This window comes from Cyrtonyx montezumae, unplaced genomic scaffold (genome assembly GCF_038088225.1).
Source record: "Cyrtonyx montezumae isolate F1298 unplaced genomic scaffold, pur_monq_1.0 scaffold_0, whole genome shotgun sequence".
Classification (NCBI taxonomy): Eukaryota; Metazoa; Chordata; class Aves; order Galliformes; family Odontophoridae; genus Cyrtonyx; species Cyrtonyx montezumae.
This window is the reverse complement of record NW_027071824.1, coordinates 20,614,935-20,638,145: the sequence shown is the minus strand read 5'-3', so window position 1 is coordinate 20,638,145 and position 23,211 is coordinate 20,614,935. Positions and strand designations below refer to the sequence as shown.

Genomic DNA, 23,211 nt, shown 5'->3' with positions numbered 1-23,211 from the left:
GTTACAGTACACATAGCTGTTTTTCTTCCTGTATTAAACTAGTGCTAAACATCTGATTTTATTTTATCTGGATATGATGGGTCAGTCTACCTCATGCATTAGGTGTGCAGTGACATGTATTCAACTCATCCTTAGAGTTTTCCAAGAATAGGATAATGCTGTGATTAGTAGTTTGTGACTACCATTTTTTTTATAAAAAGCAGTTTTCAGATAGAAAAAGTGTTAGATTAACCATTAAAAAAAAACCCTATGTAGCCTCTAGAATGAATGAAGCAACTTGTGATTTGCTTTCTGTGTTTCAGTGCTGAATGTTTTCTTGAGTTGGTTATTTCTGTTGGTCACCCAAATCTTTCTTTGCTCTAAAAGTGTACATTGATTGTGTGTCTGCCATCTGTAACATCGTAGGAAAGGTAACTGGTCATTTTCACAGTCCTGGATCACTAATGACTGAAATTTAGAATTAATACTAAGAAAAGAAGAAAAAGAAGAGAAAATGAAAGGAAAGGCAAGAAAGTGAAAATGACTTAGTCTAGTTAAATGCATCCAACCAATGAGTTAACATGTAGTTTTCTTGACAATTACTATTCTAGGACAAGAGTATCATTTCCTGTAGAAATTTCCAGATGTTATTTGTTTCTTTTATGGGTTGATGTTACATCTTTACGTAAGAGCTGCTGTTGCTGAAGACAGGAGGAACGTTTATGTCTGAATCCAGGCTTCTCAGCAACTTTTAGGTTGGGTGAAAAGCTCTTTGATGGAGTACAATAGTTCCTGGTGAAGCATATTTTGTGGATCAAACAGCCATGGCATGAGAAATTGTTTGATTAGTGTCATGTCCTTGGATGAAACTCACAGTTTTATACAAGTAATAGTAGTATAGAACAGAGTCCTCTTTCCAGCAATATGTATGTGTAAGACTTGAGCTTCCCATTAAGCCACTGTTCTTCAAATGTATCGATTTTCTTAATCTTGGTGGAACTAAGAGCAGTTCTGATTTACACAATTTGAACTTGATATAAGAGCAAGGCTGAGTTATTAATTCTACTGAGATTACCTATGTACAACAAGCCTCCCATTTTATAAGGCATGTTCTAAATAAGCCCTATTTTGAGTGTGTGTTAGAATTAAATAATAAGTTAAAAATAATGAGTTTCTGGACAGTTTTAATACAGTTCTGGGGGAGAGCAAAGTTGCTAAGGCACTGTGGTTAAAATGTCTGAATTAACCACCCAAGAAGTAAAAGACTGCAGCCTGGGATAGCTTTATTTTTGCTATGAAATTGAAGGCATGCATACAAATAATGAGAACAATAAGGGGCAAGTGTTTACTGGGCATTAGAGGGATGTTTATTATACCTTCTACAGCATAAGCAGAAAGTGTAAATTATCTCCAGATTTTAAAGGCATTGTAAAATAATTAAACACAAATACTAAGGATCTTCCTGGAACTGCAAATCTAGAAAATGTTCCTCTGAGGATTCTTATTTCATTCTTTACATTGCTTACTAAGCTACGATACCGCAGCTCTGGATTTAGCCACACAGAGAGCTATAGTGCCGTGAAGTTGTCTTGATTCTCATTCTTAGCTTGTAATTCCTGTTGGGAGAGCAATGTCTGTGCGCTGGGACATGGCAAGTTGACTGCAAGTTTTGTAGCTCTGTCACTTTGCTTTTGGTTTGATGATAAAAACTCATGTGGAGGTAGGAAAAAAATGCCCTTGAGATCATTCTTTCTCTGTTCATGGAGCAAGTTTTGCAGGTGATGCTATTTGTTTGCAGTGAGTGATGAAGAGGCACCTTTGTCCCGCTGCACCAAAACATTAATTCGTTAGTTAAACATCCTGTGAAACATCTCCTAAAGAATCTGGCAGCCCATGATTTGGACAGGTACATGCTTTGCTGGGTAAAGAACTGGCTGGATGGCCAGGCCTGCAGAGTGATGGTGAATGGAGTTAAATCCATCAGGCAACCAGTCATGTGTGATGTTCCCTAGGGGCTGGTATTGGGGTCTATACTTTTCAATATCCTCAATTGATGACCTGGATGAAGAGCACCCTCAGTAAGTTTGCAGATGACACCAACTTGGCTGGAAGTGTCAGTTCTCTTGGAGGGATCTGGACAGGCTGGATTGCTGGCCAATGGAATGAAGTTCAGCAAAACCGAGTGCTGAGTCCTGAGTGTGAACTAATTCAGTAGGGTAAATCAGTAGCAGCCAGACCAAAATAAGTTTGAGGAAAGAAGAAAAGGGAGGGGGAAAGAATGATATGGACAGGATAGTGGTGCATATGAAGCCTCCCATTTTTGTGGTATTACCTAGGTCGTCTTAGCTGTAATGTCACCTCAGTGAGCTTGTATGATCTGTATGAATAACTGGAAGAATCAGAATCTTTTGGGGTAGGTTATGTCCCTGTAATTGCTAAATGTGAATGTCACTATTAGAATCCAGCGTCCAGTTTGTATAGGCAGCATGGAACTGATAAATTTTTTTCCCTCAGTTGCGGGTCCTTACTCAGCCATGCAATTTGCCTGCTTTCTCTTCTTGATTTCTTCTGCTGGGGTATGGAGAGCTCTTGTGCTTGCAGAAGGGTGTCCTTTAAAGAGCTGCCAGCTCTGTTCTGTTCCTATGCCCTTAAGGATGATTTCCTAGGAGATCCCATCCAGCAGTTCCTTGAGCACCCAGAAGTGCTTAACTTCTCTAATGTTCTCCTCTGCAATTGTGAGCACCAGGTCCAGTAAGGCTTCACCTCAGGTCAGTCTGTCTACTACCTGGATCTGGAAGTTATCCTCAACACACTCCAGGAATCTTCTGGACTGTCTGCTACCCACCGTGCCGCTGTCCCAGCAGGTATCTGGGTGGCTGAAAAACTTGTGTGGGCTACTTCAATTTCTCCTATAAATACCACAGATGATCCTTCAGCTTTCAGAAAATTTTCTTCAGTCTTGAATTGGCTTTTACCCTAAGGTAGTTATCTCTACAGTGAATGTGTCTGGCAATCCCAACATGTCCATGGAATTTTGAGAGAAAAAATGTGTCCCCATTTCTACATGGGTGAGAGGTGTGCAATATTTTAACTACCCCAAGAAATACCCTTTTAAACTTGTATCTTACAAGAAAAAAACAAAGATGTTCCTTCGAGAAATAAACTCAGTCTTTTCAGTGGACCAGCTGGACATTCAAAGCACTTCCCCTTACCTGCCAGAAATCCATCAGTTGTATTTGAAGTGAACTTCAATCAGCTTTCAAACATCCTCTTGCAATCTCAAATCTCCATCTTGTGATTTTTTTTTTTCTCTGCTGTAAATCTTCTAGGCTTTCGGAAGTCTCCATCTGCTTGCTTATACTGAGACTTTCAGAAGCAGACAATACAAATTAACTGAGGGTGTGAATACTTCGGTGAAGCTGAAGTGCTTTTAATCAGTCTTCCTTTAGAAGATAGCTCAGTTGAATACATTAAAGACACTTCTACTGTGAATGATGTGTCCACACGGTGGCTCGATATACTTTAAGTTTCCCACTTAAGAAGTTTAACTTAGATCAAGTTTCTTGTGTGCTTCTGCGGGCACTGTCCCTCTCCCTATTGTACCCCAGGCAGTGGTGTATCACTCTGCATCACAAAGGAGCCCATCATGCACCCCTGTGTAGCTCATAGCTGGTACTTCTTGACTCAAGTGACATGTAAAGTAACTAAGAGTATAGCTTATTGCCAGTACATGAAACCAGGCTGCCATCATCACTATAACTGCTGCGGTATGCAAAGTCTCAAGCAGAAATCAGGCTTCTATTATACTAGATACTAAATGAAAACAAATTAGCTGTCTCATGTACAATGAGCAGAGTATGAACAGCTGCTAGCTAGGCTGGGCTGGCAGTGAGCTGCTGCTATATTGGGTCTCCCAAGGTCCAGCCTGGTGCTTTGCCAGAGAGATCTGGTGGCCCATAGAGTCTGCATGGGAGATCCAGGCCTCTGACTTGCCTGGAAGAAAACAATGTGACAATTTCTAACCTATGCTAGATCACATGGCCAAATGAGCTGCAGCTTGTGTTACTGACTGCATTCAGAGTAATGCTAGCCACCCAAGCGGAGTGATTTTATTCATGCAAACATGCTCACAAGAAAGCAAGTTCGTGCTGCTTTGCAGTCTACATCTGGTTAAAATATACTTCCCAGTTAAGTGCTCTGGGAATTACCTGAGGCATATTGCCTTTTTGATCTCTTTCAAAATTCAGTAAAGTCTAATATGGCTCATAAATGATTTTCTTTCCCTCCATTCATTGATTTTTTTCTCTCCCTGGGGAAAAACAGAAAACCCTACAAATCTGTGAGATATAGTTCATTGCTTTTTCATACATTTTACCAGTTGCAGACCAAAAATATTATGTAAAATGCAGGTTCTTCTATTTGAATGCGATCTCAAAGGCTGTAGCTGTCAAACAAGAGTATACCTTCAAGGTTTTGAAAGAACTGGTGTATTTTCTTGGAGAAAAATGCAACCTATGGGCTTGATAGTTTAATACAAGCTACTTATTGAACCAATCAGCTTCATAAAAGGATCAGCATAATGTGCAGAAGCATTTTGTGATGAGAGAAATAATGGCTCAGTTAACTCAGAAAATATTTTCTCGGAAATATGTATTCACCTGAGGTGAGTCAGCTAGACTAGAGTGGGTAGAGCCTTTATTTGCACCTGGGTTACTGAGCTTATAGATTCATAGATACATTAGGTTGGAAAGGACCTACAAGATCATCTAGTCCAACCATCCTCCTATCACCATCCCACCATCCCACCACCCACAAAGCTACTAAAGCTTGACAATGTAAAAACCATAGTAATTTTTTCTTTGTTTAATATTTGTATGTTCAGTTGTTGTATGTAGTAAAATATTTTGCTTTAAATGTTATACTGGAGCTAAGACACATAGAAGATCGTGAATTCAGCATGGACAGCTTCATGATATTTGTGGAGGCTGAAGTGACTGAACCCTCATTCAATCATTTAAATGTTACTAGGAAGAGGACAAAATGTTTTTTCCTTTGCTTTTTACCTGTTCATTCTGATGACACTTTCTAAAACAAGAAAAAAACAAAAACAAAAAACAAAACAGAAAAAACAACAACCCAACCAGACAATCTTAACAGAGAGGGCCAGGTTATGCGGTTATGAACTGAAGTGTCTAAGAAAGAATGAAGGGGCAAGGACAAAGACAAGGAGATAAAACAGAAACTTCTGAGTTGTAATTCTGTGTCAAAACAATTAAAATCCCATACTTTTATTAAAACCTAATCTATCTGGAACTGCTTTGCTTTTGCCATAGGCTAAAAGCATACACACAAGGATTGCATGCAGTGCATACATGATCAGCTGACATATGGCAGCTTTATGCCCAGCAGTAATTTGTTCATGTGTTTGAGACATCTGATACAAACACAAGGTACTCATGTACTGGAATAAAAAAAAAATGTGTATATGTTCAGTCTTTTTTCCCTAACTCCTTGAGACAAAACAATCACTTCTGAAAGTTCAGAGTTGGGTAACATATACTGATGCCAGCATAATGGAGCAAAAGTTTCTTAAAACCTAGTAGGATTTAAAGTTATTAGTCCCATTTTAGCAAGGTAAGGAGAGCTAATATCAATACAGACTTCTTTCATACTTATTTCAAGTCACAATTTGTCTGCCGAATCAAAGAACATGAAAGTAGCCTTATGAATTATTATATCCAGCTTTCCCTTGGCAATGATGCTCAAGTTGACCTATGCTGTTTAAAGAGTCCATTTTGCAAAAGGAAAACCCTGGGGCAGTGTCATTAATATCAACACTAACTCTGGACAGTGCAGAATGAACATGTGTTGGAACAAAACAGCTGCAACAAAGGTTGTGTTGGATTGTCTCTGTTGTGGAACAAATTACTGAAAGCTTGATGACACCAAGCTGAGTGGTGCAGTTGATATATTGGAAGGGAATCCATCCACAGGGGCTGCCTGAGATTGCCCACAGCACTTCAGCTGGGGCAATCCTAGGTATTTATGCAGTCTGGGGAAAGAACTCCTAGAGATCAGCCCTGCAGAGAAGGACTTGGAGTTCCTGGTGGATGACAAGATGGGCATGAGTCAACAGTGCATACTTGCAGCCTGGAAAGGCAACTGTATCCTGGGCTGTGTTAAAAAAAAAAAAAAGGGGTGGCCAGCAGGGAGAGGGAGGTGGCTACCCAATTCTGCTCAGCTCTTGTGAGGCTCCATCTGGAGTCCTGGGGCCTGGGTAGGGGGGTTTGAAACTAGATGACCTTTGAGGTCCTTCTCAACCCAGGCCATTCTATGATTTTTTCAAATTATACCAGAATGTAACCAGAGCTATAAAAATATTGGAATCGGAGAGGTCAACATTGAGATAGATCCTACTTTACTACTTGTGTTGATGTCTTTTGGATTGTTTCATCTTACTCTTTTCATTTTTCCCACAGAGCTGCTCAGAAATTGAATCTGTCCTCTAAAAAGAAGAAGCACAGGCCTTCTGCATCATCTGTTCCTGAATCTCCTCTCTTCACTACCAGCTTCAGCAGTATTCTTCAGGCTTCTCCACCCCCTGCACCGCCTTGTTTGTTGAGGGCAGTCAGCAAAGTGAAAGACACTCCTGGTGTGGGCAAGGTAGGCCTTACTAGTATTCTCAAAAGTCTTATTTTCTATGGGAGAAGACTTTAATTCCTTGGGTGAAACATCAAGGAAATTAGAAGAATATGTTCTTTCTTGCATGACTGTACTGCAGTTGGTCCCTGCATGTGGGCAAAGGACTGGCAATATTAGTTACTTACAATGTGTGAACTTGTGATTGGGTCAAAGTTGTCTTGAACTCAGGCAGTTGTAATCATGCAGCAATACATTTTGAGCTCCTGGTTACACAAAGTGCATTTGTGCTAGAACTGCTGTGCTACCCAGTGGTGATAGTGTCCATTCTGCTAGGGTTTATGGTGCGAGTTGGTCTCTGTGGCTGTGTAGCAAATGGGTAGCATGTGCTTGTTGTGGCATATTCTGGGTTCCTGATCCCCTTGTTCAGGTTGGTGTCTTGGCAGGACATGCTGTAATTTGCTTCTGACTCATGTATCCTGGCTTTCTTCCAGTACATCCAGGACAAGGCTTGGTCACATACCTGAACAAAGCCTAAGCTAATAATGATGAATTACTCCTTTTTTCCTTCTGTCGTTTTACTTCCTTCCATTCTCTAGGATCACATCCTCTTAAACATAGTATTCAGGTGAATACTCAGAATGGAATATGGTTGAAGCAATGGAGAAGATGGCTGTATATTTTACTATTACTTTCTTATTTGTCTGAGTGGCCTTTATTCCCTGTCACAAATGGGGAGCTTGGTGTGTTACATCTGGGAATGCGTGCATATAGTTGCTGAGGACAGCAGTTTCCTTTAATCAAGGTAGTTTCTTATGTAAGCATCTGTGTACAAGGCTTTTCCATATTCATTGGATACAAAGCAGATACAATGAGTTTGTTGCAAATATTTTTGTTGAGAAGAGAAATTGTAATGCATAATCTAGGAGTACTGAGCATAGGATATGCTTCATCATTTCTTTTGCTGATTTTGGACATTTACTTTGGGAAATTGCATGGTTCTCATTTTTCATAGAACATTGGTATTACTTTCATAGCAGCTGTATGCCCATTTGAAAAGAGCCATTGGGTTCCCTTCCTGGAGGAGGCTCCCTTTCTTTCCTCTGGCCTATGTAAAAGTAAAAATCTGTCACAATCTGATAAAAGAAATGATGGCTACTCTGATTTCATTGGCAAGAGAAGTAAGCTTGGACCTGTTGGTATAAGAACCTGCTATGGAAAACAGTTGTAACAGAACATCTCCTCTGAGAGTTCTTAACATTTCTGTGCTTGAGACTTCGTAATATCTGAATACAAGTAAAATTTCCATTGAACAATCACGAAGGATGCCTAAGGGAAAACAAGAGACTGATTTCCATTGTTGAAAGGCATGGATACTTGATTTTCACCATTCCCAAGAAAAGGGTCTATGTATACTGCTGGATAATAATAATTTAACTGTCATAATTTAATTCTACTGGAAATCCTGGTTCAACAGAGCTAGAAAGCTGCAATTGCCATGGTCTCTGGGTTTCCAAGGTCCCCAGGGATTACAGCATACAAATAGCACCATGACTGCCTTTGTGGAAGGCAGAGTCTTGGCTGTAGGGCTGGGATGCCCAGCACAGAAGTGATATGTTACTGGCTTGGCCTCAGCTTGTGACCTCTCTGTTTGCCAGAGTTGGTGGATATCCAAGAAGCTGCACGAGAGGAAGTCAGGAAGTTTGAAGCATAGATCTATTAGTAGAATTTCCAAAGATTCTAATCATGTGAATCATCATCAATTTTGCAACATGAAGTTCCAAAATTTCTTAGGAATGGATCAAATATCTTGTACAGACATACAGTTTTTTTTTTTTTTGGAGTGGGAACACAGTAGGTGTTGAACCTTATACCAGTGTTCTGTTACATGGTGTTGTGATGTGACAGTTGGCAGCAGAGGGACACTCTGACAAAGTGGTAGCAGGAATGAAGCAATGGTATGTCATCAAATTCCTCTGTGGGGAAAAATGGTACCCACTTACATTCATCAACACTCGCTGAATATTTCTGGAGCTCAGCGGATGTGAGCACAGTGAGGCAGTGGGTGGTGCGTTTCAGCAGTGGCAATAGAGGGTCAGCTCTGCTAGTGTGGGTTTTTACAAGCATAGTATGCAGGCTCTTGTTCACCGCTGGTTGAAATGCATTGCTAATGGTGTTGTTGAAAAACATTGTTGCTGAGAAATTGCTTGATCAAATAGTGTTAGTTCTTTGCGATGGTTATGGTTTCCATGGAAATGAATAGGAGGCATTACTTTTGGAACGAACACATAAACTAATGTAAATGTAGGTTCACACTTTTTCATGCAAAAGACCTTGCAAAATATGCTGTACCATCCTGGTATTTGGAAGAAATATTATTTGAATGCTAGAATTCCTCTTTGCAGGAGGAGGAAGATGAAATAACGAAAATTGGCATTTTACTACAATGTTAGATACACCATTGACCCTAGTGGAAATACAGTATTGTCAAAGCAAAGTAGTAAAGGATCTAATTTCTAAAATCTCTCCATAACGTAAATGTTTGTGTCTATGTTGCAAATAAATTAGCAGTGGTGCTTGTACAAGTTGTGACACACACGTTTGCTTTGGCTTTGCATTCCCTGGCAAAGGGAGCTGATCCCTGGGGAAGCAGTCTGTTATATCTAGTTGCTTTTCTTGATAGCAGTGTTTTCTTTAGGTTGAATGACACTCCAGCTCTGTAAGCTACCATGGCCTAAGCATCACTTTTTCTTCTTTCTGTGCTGCCTTTGAGTTATTGAATTCTGAGCTATTGTGCAGAGGAGAGTGGCAGATTGCTTTTGCTGGACTTAGACAGAGTGCCACTATTCTGGATGATTGTACATGACATTTCCCCAAGTCCCCTCACTTTCTAGAACATACTCAAGTCTGTTTTGTTCTTTTTGACAAGGAGCCAAGAAATAGGGGAAAAAAAACCCTCACAAAACAGACTTTCCATGCAGGAAAATCAAATTATTCCGTGACTCAGGTTTCCTTGGATTTGCTCCCCATGTTGCTTCCCTCTTTCTCCCCACTTTCCATGTTACATTAAACAAAAAGTAAACTAAATCAGATTTTTTAAAATGAAAACCTGAAATGTTATTTCTGTAAGAAATTGTTTTGCTGAATCCCCCGTTCCCTGTGAAAAACAGCTCAAATGAAAAATTTGCTGCCAGCCTTAGTAAATGGGTTGTTTTCAGGTGGCACGAATGGATGTGGTCTCTGTGCTTTCTTTAATTTATTATTTTCCTGTGCATACTATTACAGAACTCTGCCACCAAAGGGAACGTGATATATTTGGGGAGAGAATAATTTAACTTTACTTACATATTATTCTTTTGTGTGAATTACTTGTTGGTGCTTGTTAATCAGAAAATAAAGTAGTGATGTTTGCTTATAAAGATCACTCCTCTGCAGTGGATGTTAAGGAGAAGCAAGTCATCACTGAGATTTCTTTGGCAAGTAATGTAACATACTATATTCTTTTTTATCCAAGTGGCTAAAGAAGAAGCAGTGCTTTGCAGTTTTTTTTCATTTAAGGAAAGTGATTATAAAAGGAATGAATCGAGTATTTTACTTTTTAACTTCTTTACAGAGTAATACAAATTCTTGCATGCGGATGAACAAAAGCAAAGTTAGTTTTCCCTCTTACACTACTGTGATCTTTCAGGTAGGACTTTGATATCCCATCCCTTCCTCAGTTTTAGGGCTTTTCTTGATTCTACAGTGCCAAAATTTTCTTGTCCGTGTTTTTCTTTCCGCTTCTCCACTTGACTTTCTGTGACTTTCTTTTGCCATTGCCAAAGGTAATGGGGAACAAAGTCCTGCTGCTCATGCTGTTCAGTTTTCAAGATTAGGTACTGTCTTTGGAGGAACAAAGTTGCCAATTACCTAGTTTTGCAAACTTATTTCTTAGCTAGCCACTGCCTTAACATAATTTATTGGACTTTTCAAGAATTACAGTACTGGACTTGACATGCTTTAATAGAAGTTGTAACAGTGCAATACATATGTTAATAGTAATTATTCTATTGGCTATAGTCTGTTTGAACCATAATTTGAACAGTATTTGTCAAAAAATGTTTTCATAGCTGTGTTCAATTTTTGTATCAGTTCAGTGTGTTGTGAATGTAAAGATGAAGGGAGTGTGTGTTTTGACTAAGCCCACAAGAAACAGGAGACATCCCTTTTTATTCTGAGAGTTTGTGTTTTGACCATCTGATGCAGATGTTAGGATTATTTTGGCAACATTACTGTAAACATTAAATGTCTACGAAAACCTATGTTGTGGTCAGGAAAAAAAAGTCAACACAACTTGCAAGGTAAATTCTGTAGCTCACTTCACTGCCATCTGTCTTGAAGCTTTTTTGGAGAGAAGCAGAAATTCTCTACCCTTTGCAAAGTAGAGGGTCTCTCTCCTTTATCATTCAGGTGTACAGAAAGAAAAAGTTAACTGTTACATGATAAAACCTTTATTACTGAAAGCTGTTTCTGAGGTGGAAGCTGGTTTTGTCCAAAGTTACCATGGTTACTGAAATGGTGGAAGAAAGAACGATCCCTTGAGGCATTTAGAGGACACATATGTGTTCATCATTGTTGTCAACATGATTGTTGTATAAATTAGTTAGTTAGTTCTGCTTGACATTAAATCCAGATAGCCTTTTGCCATCCAGAAAGAGTTGTTCAGAACTGGGATTTTCAAATCTATCAGCAGATCCAGGCAGAGGCCTTCACGTGTTTCACTGGATTTCTACTAGGTGTCCTTTTTTTCAGCAGAGTTTTTATACCTCAGGTTTCTGTAGGAAAAAGATAAGATTAATAGAACCTGGAAGAGAATTGTTATAAACAGTAAGAGTTGTTCTCCACTAATCATACCTTTTATGTCAGTTGTGGCTGTGCAAGTGCCATCACAGAAGTCAGTCAGATTGCATTTATGTTTGTTGTGAGGTTTAAAGAAAGACATCTTTTAAAGAAATTACTACCCAATCGTGTTTCCACAATTTAGAGGATTGCTATTCCTTCTCTTTGTAAAGTGTAGAAACTGCTGCTTCTTGGGAAACAAGGAGTATATATCAGCCAAGCATGCTATGGGAAAACTCATCCGTCTGCCTACACTAGACAGAAATCCTTTGTGGAAAAGCTGGGCTGCATTTCTGCCATATAGTCTGCTCTGTTTGGGAGGAGATTAAGCCTCAGCCCTACCCATTAATGAGCCAGCCTAAGGACAAGCAGTTCATTTTGGCCCACCTGCAAGCTGTTGAAAACTTGAGAAGTGGCCTGACAATTTGTCACTCCTGGCAGCAGGATTGCCAAGGTTAGTTGGTGAGGAGCAGATCCTATAGGGAGTGAAGTGTTTTTCCAGAGCACTGCATATGCAGTCAGGTGAATGGAGCTGACACCAAGGAATATGCTTGTATCCTCAGTGAGGAAGTTGGAGCTGGGATCCGCATGCTGTCCTTACATCTCAGTCCACAAGTGGAGAAGTTCTGTTATATGGTGGTATGATTTTATGCTCTACCAGTCCAAGTACTGTGCTTGGATTCTGCTTTTTCTTTCTTTGCTCCTTTGCCTCTGCGCATCTCCAATAAGATAAGCATTTCCCTTTTCACTGAGGGGATGAAATGAGCAAGGAAGCAAGCAAGATTTTTTTTTTCTTGAGAACAACATAGAGCCCTTCAATGAAGATCTTGGTTATAGAAAAAGTGTCTCTATTTCCATATGTTACTGTAGCAGGACTAGTACTCTAATTTGAGCATCAACTGTCAAAGATAATGAATACGGATGACAGTGTTGCTCAGTAAACTTTTTTATTTTTGCAAAAAAAAAATTGAAAAAATATTATTTTTAGTGACAGCATTCTATATCTGTTTAAAAATTGTAGTTACTTGTGAGCGTGTGAACATAAGAGGTGGATGGAGGATGTTTCCAGATGGAATTGAAAGTGAGAGAAAATATTGTAAAAGATGGGTACAGCTTTTCTCATATTTTGTCTATCTCTTTGTTAGAGGAATCAGTCCTTTCTGTGGTTGTTTTATAGAACGCTTCTCACAGGGAAAGAGCTGTAAAAAGTTAATTTTGTATTGTTTGCCTTGGCCTGTTTTGGTGAATTTTTGTGTAAACATTTAGTATTGAAAGAAAAAATAGATTGTTTAAATCAATTCAGGCTGGTAGCACTAACTTTTGTACATTCCAGAGTGACTTCATGTATACACTGCCCCCTGCATTGTCATGGATGTATGCTTTTATGCACAACAAACCTTGACTTTTAGGCAACTTTGATGTTCTTATATCTAAGTCACTTGTTGGCGTGAACGATCACAATTTGATGAGGAGCTTTGAAGCACAATCAGACAGCTCAATTAGTTTTGCCTGTTCTGTTATTGTGAACCTTCATTAGCTGCAAAAATCTTTAACATTGATCACATGCTCACTATGCTTTAAACATGTTTACATGAAAAGGTATCACAGCACAATGGCCCCACTAAAATATCTTTAACATTACAGTTTATGTAATTGGAGTGCAAATAACTGGGATTTTTTTTAGAATAACTACTCATTGTTTTTAAGACTGATTTCTTCAATCATTTTCTGAGGCATTGTATTCTTATTTCCTCTGCTTTTCAATTTAATTTATACTGCATGTTGATGTTTTTTTGCTTCATTTCAAAGACCTTCAGTAGTGCTTTCTGAAATGTACCCTTCTTCCCTGCCCTTCCTTCCTCCAAGTATCTCACCCCATTAAATTACTGTTTAAATCCATGAAGAAGAGGTTAATATTAATCAGGAAAGTCAAGATGAAAGAAACTTAAAATTACAAAGGTGTTTCTCATACAATGCTGAGCATGGAACCTAAATGCTGAACAAATTGCTTATATCTGGCCTGCAGTATGATTTCTGAGATCTTAGGCAAATTGCAGGCAGTGCACTCTAAACTTTCAACTGGTGACCTTATTACATTTTTTTTTCTCTTAAAGTTACCTGAAGCTTTTCTCCTCCCTGCTTTTCCTTTTGTGTTTGATTCCTCTCAGCATGTGCCCAAGAGCAGAGATCAGTGGGGACACTTAGAGGCTCCAAAGTAGCACTGATGTAACATCACAGCCTAATGATTGTACTGAGCCTCTTGATTCAGCTGGAAGGTTGTTGTGCTTTCCATTATCCAAAAAGTCTGAGTTTTAACTCATTTATCTGGTAAGGCATTGACTTAGATAATCAGCCCAAGTGAGAGTCTAGTGTGAACTCTATTTTATTGAAAATACCATTAGATATAGCTCTTTTAATTTGCAGGCTCTTTTTTATTTCTTCATTTAAGAATCAAACAAATTTTAGAAATATCTCCCTGGATACATTTACCTTATTTATCTTTTTTTTTTTTTTTTATTTTTTTTACTTTCTTTATAGAAACTCTCCCTCTGTGCTTTAAGTCATTATCTCTCTTTTCCCTCACTTGTTTTAGAGCCTCAATTATTGTACTTTCTTAGGCTGGGATTCGTAGTGCTGAGTTGAGTAAATTGATTGCTGCATTTCTGATCTAGGCTAGTCCTATAAACACCTCCTATGGATGAATGGAGAAAAGTACTGCCTCTGTTAGGATGGGCAAACTTGCCTACAGGATGCTTGCTTAATTTTTTAATTGATTACAGAGGTGACTTAGACTTCTGCCTTACAATAACTGTTATTATTCCTTTAAGTAAGGTGAAAAGAGTCATGATTATGAGCACAAACTCTTATGTTCTGTTCTGAACCTTTAATATGAAACCAGATATCAGGAGAAATAATAGGAAGATACTTGCAGGAATTTTTCTGCCAGGATGGACCTGTAAAGCTAGTGGCAATACACACACCAATTGGGTAAGAACTTCTGGCACTCATATCCCCAAATAGTCATTGCTTTGTGACCAGAACAGTGAATAGCTTTCAGTGCAGACTCCTTCCAAAAAAGGCAGGTAGTGTGGCATGGGGTTGGAAGCATTACAATAGTGAGTATGGATTCTTGGCAACTGAATGCTATTTCATTTTCCACATGTATGCAGATGTTTTCCTCTGCAGTGTTGCTAATGTGATTAGCAGTTTAAAGACCTTCCATTGGTTAGTGCAATATCAAATGCCAGATATGAAGTGCAATACTTTCCAGTGTTCTCACTTTTTTTTTTGGAAAAAATATTTCAGTTGCATATAATAAAGGTAAAATACAATTTGAAATCGACCTGGTACAATTTTGCAAAATCAGGGGATTAGTTAGAATAATTTTTATGATTTCTGTCCTTCAAAATGTCTTCTGTGGAACTCAGAAGTGGTGAGATGAATGAGATGGGTGGATGGGGATATATGTGTGCAATACACACATGTGCGTCTAATAACATACATACGTGGGTGTATATGCATGGTATATTCATCTCTCTCTTCCATCAGCACAATAGGAAAGCATTGCAAAGAGCTATGTATGCTCAACAAGTTACCTGAAAAAGGGAGAAAATAACTAGCTATAGATTTGCACTTGTTTACTAACTAGTGGATTGTTTAAGAGGAAGAGTTCGGTGTTCTCTTAAGATATCCCAGTAACTTCTCATGCATTTTAACCAAGAATGTTATCCTTCTTGCTTAGGTCAGTCCTCCTCTACACTGCATGATTTTTCTCTTATGTGGTGATTGAAAATGCTTATACAAATGGCATCATTTTACATTACATTCTCTTGATATCTGTAAGGTTCCATTACCCTTCTGTAGATCTCAGTTGGTCTCATCCATATTAATAGCTGCTGGATTTTTCCACAGATCAGCTCAAATTATAGTATTTGTACTGAAGGGCAGATGCTTAGTTAGAAAAAGATGTGGTGTTGAAATGTGGTGTGTATTAAAAGGGCAGGAGAAATTCTGTACAGTAACCTTCATAGCAGCACATACCCTGTTACAGAAACACAAATGTGGGAAAACTTAAAAACTGTTGATACTTTCTTCCTTAGCTCTTTTTTTCCCACAGAAAATATAACACAGGTATTTCCAGCTGTACAGTGTAAGCCTAATTACCTTTGCTGTAATTAATGCCTTGCCCCCTTCTTCCACCATTTTGTATTGCCGGGGGATTAGCCAAATACAGATTTCAATTTTCAGCAGAAATTTTTCTTGACTAATTCAGCACCCGAGCCCAGATTCTAGAAGCAGTGTGGCTAAAGCAACTGCCTCCTCTTCCCCCTCCCCAAGAAAATACCTTAAACATTGCATTTTTGTCTTTAAACTTCTGTCTGCTCTGAGGAGCAGTGCTAAGGTATGTGCTGGCAAGAGATCTGACAGAGGCACCGAGGCTGTGGGTTGCTTGGCCACACACAGAAGGAGAAGGCATGCACCCTGATTGATAACAGCATGTGCAGATGTGATAAATGCAAGGAGGCCCAGGCTGCTTTTTGGGAAGCTGAACAGCAACGCAGATGAGGATGCAGGATTCCCCCAGGGCCTCGTGCTCGGTGAGCAGTGGAAGTCATGAATCTCTTTGGATGGAAAGGACTTATTTATCATAAATACTATTGTACCACGTGGGGTGTTGCTGAAATGGAACACCATCGTGCTATTTCCTATCTTATCAGGGTGTATTAATAATGCAGCAGTAATAATAGAAGTACAAATTAAAAATAACTGGATAGGCAGATAAGCGTTATTCTTGTGATTAAGGGAATCAGGAATTGCTTCAAACAGTTAATTGCGGAGCAACACATAGAGGGAATTTGCCTTTGCCATTTTGCCTTTATTTTTTTTCTTACTCATCATCTTATCTCTGCAAGCATTATTTCTAAGGCTTTTACAAAGAGTCTAATAGGCACACTATTTCCTCCCAATTTTAGGCTGTTCCTTTTTTTTTTAATCTCCAAAGGAATGAAGTATCTTTTGCTGATCCATCGAATTCAGCAGAGACTAACAATGTTGAATAAGTAGAGTATTCTGATTATTAGCCTTCCTCTACATAATCTGCTTATCATTTTCTCCTCCCACTTCCAGCCCACAACATAAAACCAGACAAGATGTTACAAATGTGAAATATTCAAGCTTCAGAATGAATTCACTGTTCCCTGGAGGTCTGTAAGCTCCTTTTGTATCATAGCAGCATGAAATCCCTGGTGTCCTTGAGTTTCTTGGGGCAGAATAGCTGTTCTGGGCATAGAGAAATGAGAGCATCCTATTATCCAGCACCATGTGACTGCTTTCCCCTGTCCTTTCTTGAGCAAATCATGTCTGTTGCTGACCTGGTGGGGCTTTACCTGATTTCAGGATTCTGCAGCATACTTTTCAATTTTGTTAAAATAATGACTCATAACCATCCTTTGGTCACCTGCTGGGTATCAAAATGTACTTCTACTTAAGGTGTGAAACTACCATTGCTTTGATTTCAAGTCCTATTTGCTATGAAATTTACAGTGTACTCAAATTTTGCCCTACGACTGAATAGGTAATGGACCAAGTACAGTGTGAAGCTGTTTAGCACAGCTTCGTGCAAGCAATACTGACCCACTGAGATAAGGCCTATTTGATTAAGTGCCTGATGTGGTGATGGAGCAGAAGCTAAGCAAAGAACTGCAGTGTGAACGTTACTCCATCATTTTTTCTGGAAATCTGTGAAACTAGCAATATGGGAGCTCAGTGTCAAAGACTGTAGATCTTTTGTTGTCTCGCTTTTACCATGGTTTTAGTGGTCCAAAAAGCTCTTCCATGTAATATTAGTATCTCTGAAGATTATGATCTACTGTACAGGCTAGATCGTAACTGTTGGTTGCTGCAAGAATATCCTTTGTTTTTTGTCAGATGAAAAGTATGGAGAAGGTTACAGAAGATAGAATGCACATGGAAAATAGAGTGTGTAGTATCTTGAATCCCTCTGCAGGCAGACACAGCTGGACTGGCTGTGCTGAAGACCTCTGAGGCTGAGTCTCTGTGTCTTCAACTGTGCTTCTCTGGGGTCAAGGCAGCTGTTGTGGGTACCTTAACCATTTGGGGGAAGTGGGAAAATGTAGAAACTGTCTCTCTGCCGCTCTAGCTATCTTCTTGTCTTTCTCCCAGCCCTTACAGTTTGGTGAGACCTCGTAGGGCTGCATCTTCCAATGTTGTATCTCTTTGATTCCAACTAATTGCCGCATGTATGCTGTTACACAATGGCAGCCAGGTCAAATTTGTCATGTTGTTAAGAGTCACTAGCAAGTAAACCCTTCGGAAGGGAGAGGATGAGAGAAAGCTTCGGGAGGGTTGACAGGCTTAAAAAGTTCTGTTTTCTGCAAACTGATCCTAAACTTTCTGTGCATGTCATGAGCACTGTAAGTTTGAGCAAAGTATGATGGATAATTTCTGAAACAGAGATGAAACAGTATTGTCTTGCCCCTCTTCATTGTTCACCTCGTTCCTTTAATAATGGAAATGATGTAGATTAGAGCTGCAGGGATAAATGTAAAAGAAGGGGAATTCATATGCTCGGAAGCAGCACAAGGAGGAAAATTATACTGGCCAAATGAGAAGTGGGCAGACTACACACACCTGTGCTTATTCTTGAGAAAAACAATGTGTGGAATGTTTTCATCTTGTTAACTAGATGACTCGAACACGCTGAGCATATGAATTAAGATGGGTGGTAAAATTTTTAGAGATCACAGCCTACCAATAAATTGAGTGTCTGTGTAAAGATAGCTGCTGTCATGCCAGTCTGTCGATCCAAATCCAAACTCTTTCATTTCCTCCCCATAAATGATTTGCAAATGTTTTCCATCTACCCATCCACTTGTTTGATGTGCGCCACTAACTTCCTCTGTTATTACTTGCTGATCTCAGTTTGGCTGTTGAAGCTCTACTGGCTGGGATATTGTTCTGGCCATCACTGCATCCTCAGTGCTCCTTTTACCTCTGTCTGTTCCTGTCTGAGTGATTGCATCTTAAATATTGACACTCTTCATTCCAATTCCCCACCTCCTTTTTTCCCTATGTGATTTAAGTATGCGTCAGTTAAAGTTTTATCCCTTTTTCAAGCGTCTAGAGGGTAAAAAATTGAAAGATGTGATCAGTTACCAAAAACAGGAGATAGCGTACTAATTTAAACTGCTCTTCTCATATGTTTAGTCTCCTGTAAATTCTCAGACAGTCATCCCAAAACAATGGTTAATCAAACAAATGTTGTTGCAAGGCATTGCCATCATCTGCTGTCTCTTGAGGCTAGACTGTGGAGATTCAGTCAGACCTGCAAACTGTACCAAAGAGTGAGGCTATTAATATTTTCTTACAGATTTTCCAGTTACTGTCTAGACAGATAATGTACAAGGTGGGTGACTAGTCTGTGTTAATTTTTTATTTATCTTTGTCACGGAAAATTTTTAAGAATGAAAATACTTCCTAGGCTAGAGAGTATTCATAGCAAGCTTTTGTGTCTCAGTGGGGTTTTTTGGTTATTTTCTGTTTTGGCATGTGTCTGTGTAACACAGCGATGTATATGAGCACACAGAGAGGATATGTCCTGTCTAAAAGACCAGATGTTGGACAAAGCCTAGATTTCCTTTCTCTTCAAGTTACACTTACATTTACCTCTCTCAAGCATCCTTCCACTTACTTTAACTTATTCCCTCATGGTCCAATTATTTTTTCTATTTTTTTAGGTTATTTTACTTCTGTGATAGAATATGCAACAAATTATTTGCCCCTGTTGGAAAACTTATAAAAATATGCAACTAAGTAAATGTGTCCGTTATTTATCACAGCTTTATCTGTCTTGTCAGGTCATTTGATCCTGGACTAACATGCTCTTTCCCTCCCTCCCTACAGCACTGTTGCTCACCCATACCCTTCCTTCATCTCCTTGGAGGAATGTTAGCATTCTTTCCTAAGCAGCAGGGTCAAAATGCACACCTTACACTGTAGTGCACTTTCTTGTTTTGAAGCGAGCCAAGTCCAAATTTGTAATGATTGTTCAAAGTCCGACTGATAAGAAAATCAAGCTATGAATGGTTAAAGGCTGGTAATTGATGTTCATACTTTCTGGATGCTAACCTTTCATACCTCATAGCAAGCATATTTTTAGTAAATTGTGAAAAAGCAACAAGTAACTAAATTCTGAACTGGAAGCTAAGTTAATTGTCATGTCTTGCTATTTGCAGTCAGTTTCTTTAAGATTATATGTCAAAACATGACTAGCCTTTTAGAATCTTCTGAATGGAATATAGAAGCTTTTATACCTGTATGGGGCTTTCTCAAACGATATGAACCCAGTTCAGCTATGATTCTCACAGGTACAAGGCAAATGTTGCAATGACTGCTTCCTGAATACAGCATGCTCCTGCTGCTGTGACTTGAAGAATGGAGAAGTAAACTGCAGCATGCTTTGCCTGGTTATGCAAGTATTGGACGTTGCTGGCAGAACTGGTGCACTCCACTCATGACAGCATTGTGTGTGGTTACTGAATTTCAAGGAGTGCATAGGATAGCAGGCACCCCACAGTGAGCAACGGTCCTTCAAGCAATTGCACTTTCCTATGTGGCATTGCGCAAGAATTCTGTTCTGTGGATTCTCAGAAATTTTATTCTGGAGACATAAATTTTTCAGAGAGACCATGGGAGCATGATTTATTTCAGTTTTTATTACATTTCAAATCAGAAACAGAACGGGAAGATATTTTCTTAAAAGAAAATGGCAGAAAAGAGTTTTAGATGGATATTTTCAAAATCCAGGCAGCTCAAGATTCAGAGCAGAAGAGGGAAGGCTGTTGGTGGTCTTTCACTGAATAGACAAATAGATCAGGAAAACCATAATGTGAATTAGCAGTCTTGACTGAGAGCCTGAGTTTAAGCAGGCAGAGGCACAGAACAATTCTCTTGCCCTTTGAAATGACCCTGTCTAAATAGAACTGAGATATGTTAATAGGTAAATTGATCTTGATACAGTTTATGTGCAGTACCTGGTTTGTTTAGAGAAGGACTTTGGCCTCCAAAACTGTCAACATGGCATCTTCTCTGTTTACTTCATTACAAAAATAAATCTTGCTTTGTGAATGTTGAGCAGGCTGTCCCAGCAATCGCGCCGTCAGCTCAAATCCTAGCCTGTGCTTGCAGAAGTCAAACAAAAGCACCTCTGTCATGCAGAGGTCCCTTTTAATTTACACAGCCCAAATAGCTGCCAGAGACCACATCAAGTTCAAGAGTAACAGGGAGGAGGAGTAAAGATGAAGGGGGATTATAGTCTGGCAGGAAGAGCTCCGTGTTAAGTCAGATGTTAATTTGCATTTGGTGATATTTAGTTGAGCTTGGAAGTAAAGGCTGTTGCAGCTCCAGCATGTACGAATGTTTTTACTTTTGCTTCTGCTTTTTCCCCCCCTATTAAGAAGCCAATTTATCTATATTTTACTGATCTTAAGGATAAGACAGGTAGGGAAAGAAGCAAACCTCACTTTCAATTCAGACTGAAAAAAAAGAACAGCCTTACCCTTAGCTCCATCTAGACATGCCTTTGTCATCAGGGTTCAGACCTGATTCCTTTGAAGAATTTCTTTAAGTCACTATTAAAAGTGTCACAAAAGAGAGAAGGTAAGAATGAACTGAAAATTCTTAGACCTTGCCTGGCTTAGTACTTTGCCTTAGCAGAAAGTATACAAGGTGACAGATAAATCATTATCACAGACAAAGGAATACTTTTTATGTTGTTGAGTAAATTGCTTTATTTCACCACTTACATTCATCAGGCCTTTAATGTGTGGATGTAAGAGCTTAACTTACAGTTCTTGGGTTTTCTGTCATTTGAATTATCAGGGAGTGGAAGCAGATGAGACATTACAAAAAAAAAATTTACAGATAATAGAAGGTGGTGTAATTAAATCTGAATTAGGGACAGAGTACAGGTCATAGATTAAAGCAGCAAACTGCAATTATGAAGAGTTCCTTGGATATAATTCTTCCTTTTGATTGTCTGGTTTTTGTCTTTTAAAATAGTTGTAATTAGTACAGATGATGAGATGCAGAAAAAAGATGGCATAAGCAAAGGAGAATGACAGCTGAAGTATCAAAAGTGTAAAAGGGAGGTGCATTAAGGACTAGTGTCCTGTGCTCCAATGCTTTCTTTTGTTGTTGTTTCCAGCTGCTTTATATCACAGATATCCAATATTTTTTGTTGGTCCTAGAGAGGCTACAAGGATATTTCTGATAAATTTGCATTGGTTTTGCTTTAAGCCTCTGAATATTGTTCTCAGAGGACATTCCTTGCTCTGTGCCTTTGACAAACAAAGAAAAATAATTTCCAGCAGAGAAATTAGGTTCTTCTGCGGACTAGCCTTTTAGAATAGTGTCTGCTGTCAGAAAGGCTAATCGTCCAAATGATAGACATGCATGGCTGACTTTCCTCTTTATGCTGACTTGATTGAGACACGATGAGCATGCTGCTGGCCTTTACAGTGGATAATTTTGTTAGAACAATATCCTTCGGGGAAGGCTTTTATACAGCAAGGATGACAAGTGTGGCAAATTGCTTACAAACCCCAGACCTAGAGGCTTCTCTTTCTGAAAGCTGCCAGCCCACAGTACAGCAGTGCTACAAAGCTGGAATTCAGTAGCTGTTCCTGCTGCTATAAAAAGTGTCCCTTTTTTTTTTTTTTCCTCAACTCTTTGCTTATTTTCTCAGAAGCCTTATTTACAGTGGGCTAAGAAGTTTTGGAGGCCCAGAGTACATGAAAACTGAACAGGACCAAGTGTTCCTGATGAGAACTGCTTGTTATTATACCAGTAGTGATGGAAACTCTTGATTAACTGAAGTTGAGCACTGTTTTCTCCCTTCCATTCCATTTCTGATACAGAAATGTTTGTGCAGCCTTCCACCCTCTAGTTTGTTTGCTTTTTATATTTCCCACTTTCAATGAAAGCTGTGTGCAGCTGCCGAAACCATAATATTTTATGGCATTTCTCATAGACTTTGTAGTAGCTGCAACAGAATTGTATAGTTTGTGATGTGCTGTTCTTCTGATATGCTGAGGGCTCTAGATCTAATTGCTTTATAGTATCATGAGCAGAATGGTCTCTGCAATAAAATGGAAAGATAGGGCAGCATGTAATTACCACAGTGGGTGACAGATTCCAAAGGATTTATAATCTAATTTCTCTTCATTAATGACTGTGATATTTAACTCTTTCACCTGCCCTTTTGCTGTCTGTGCCTTGTTTTCAGGATGCACAATCACTGTTCCTGTACAAAATACATCCCCAGGCTACATCTTACTTTTTGTCTAATGCCTTTGCTTCCAGGAATACAGTCCATTCACACTGTCTTTCTCACTACTTTTTCACTCTCTCCCATTCCTTTCAGAACAGCCTTTTGTCTTCCTTTTTTTGGAATCTACCTTTTCCTCTTACACCAATCAATGTCTTTATTCCTATCCAGCTTCCCCAATGCAACCTGCTGACATTACTCTGTTATAGAAAGAGAGAAAGAGGTCTGAGCCATAGTTGAAGACAATGAGTAGATCAGGGCAGAGCTCTGTGAGAACAACTCCACTGATCAGTACCCACTTACATCTGGTAAAGATCTGGGACCTAATATTTTGGGTGCTTGAGTGTAGTTCACCATGTCTTATTTGC

The 23,211-nt window shown here is 39.1% G+C and overlaps 1 protein-coding gene across 1 annotated transcript in view; it reads left to right on the top strand.

Annotated features, from left to right (window-relative positions):
- Nucleotides 1-23,211, top strand: part of KIF26B (kinesin family member 26B) — a 185,754-nt gene that overhangs the window by 85,502 nt on the left and 77,041 nt on the right. Inside the window, exon 4 of the mRNA XM_065735770.1 lies at nucleotides 6,459-6,642. Coding sequence (XP_065591842.1) covers nucleotides 6,459-6,642 — 184 coding nt within the window. The remainder of the gene's footprint in view (nucleotides 1-6,458; nucleotides 6,643-23,211) is intronic.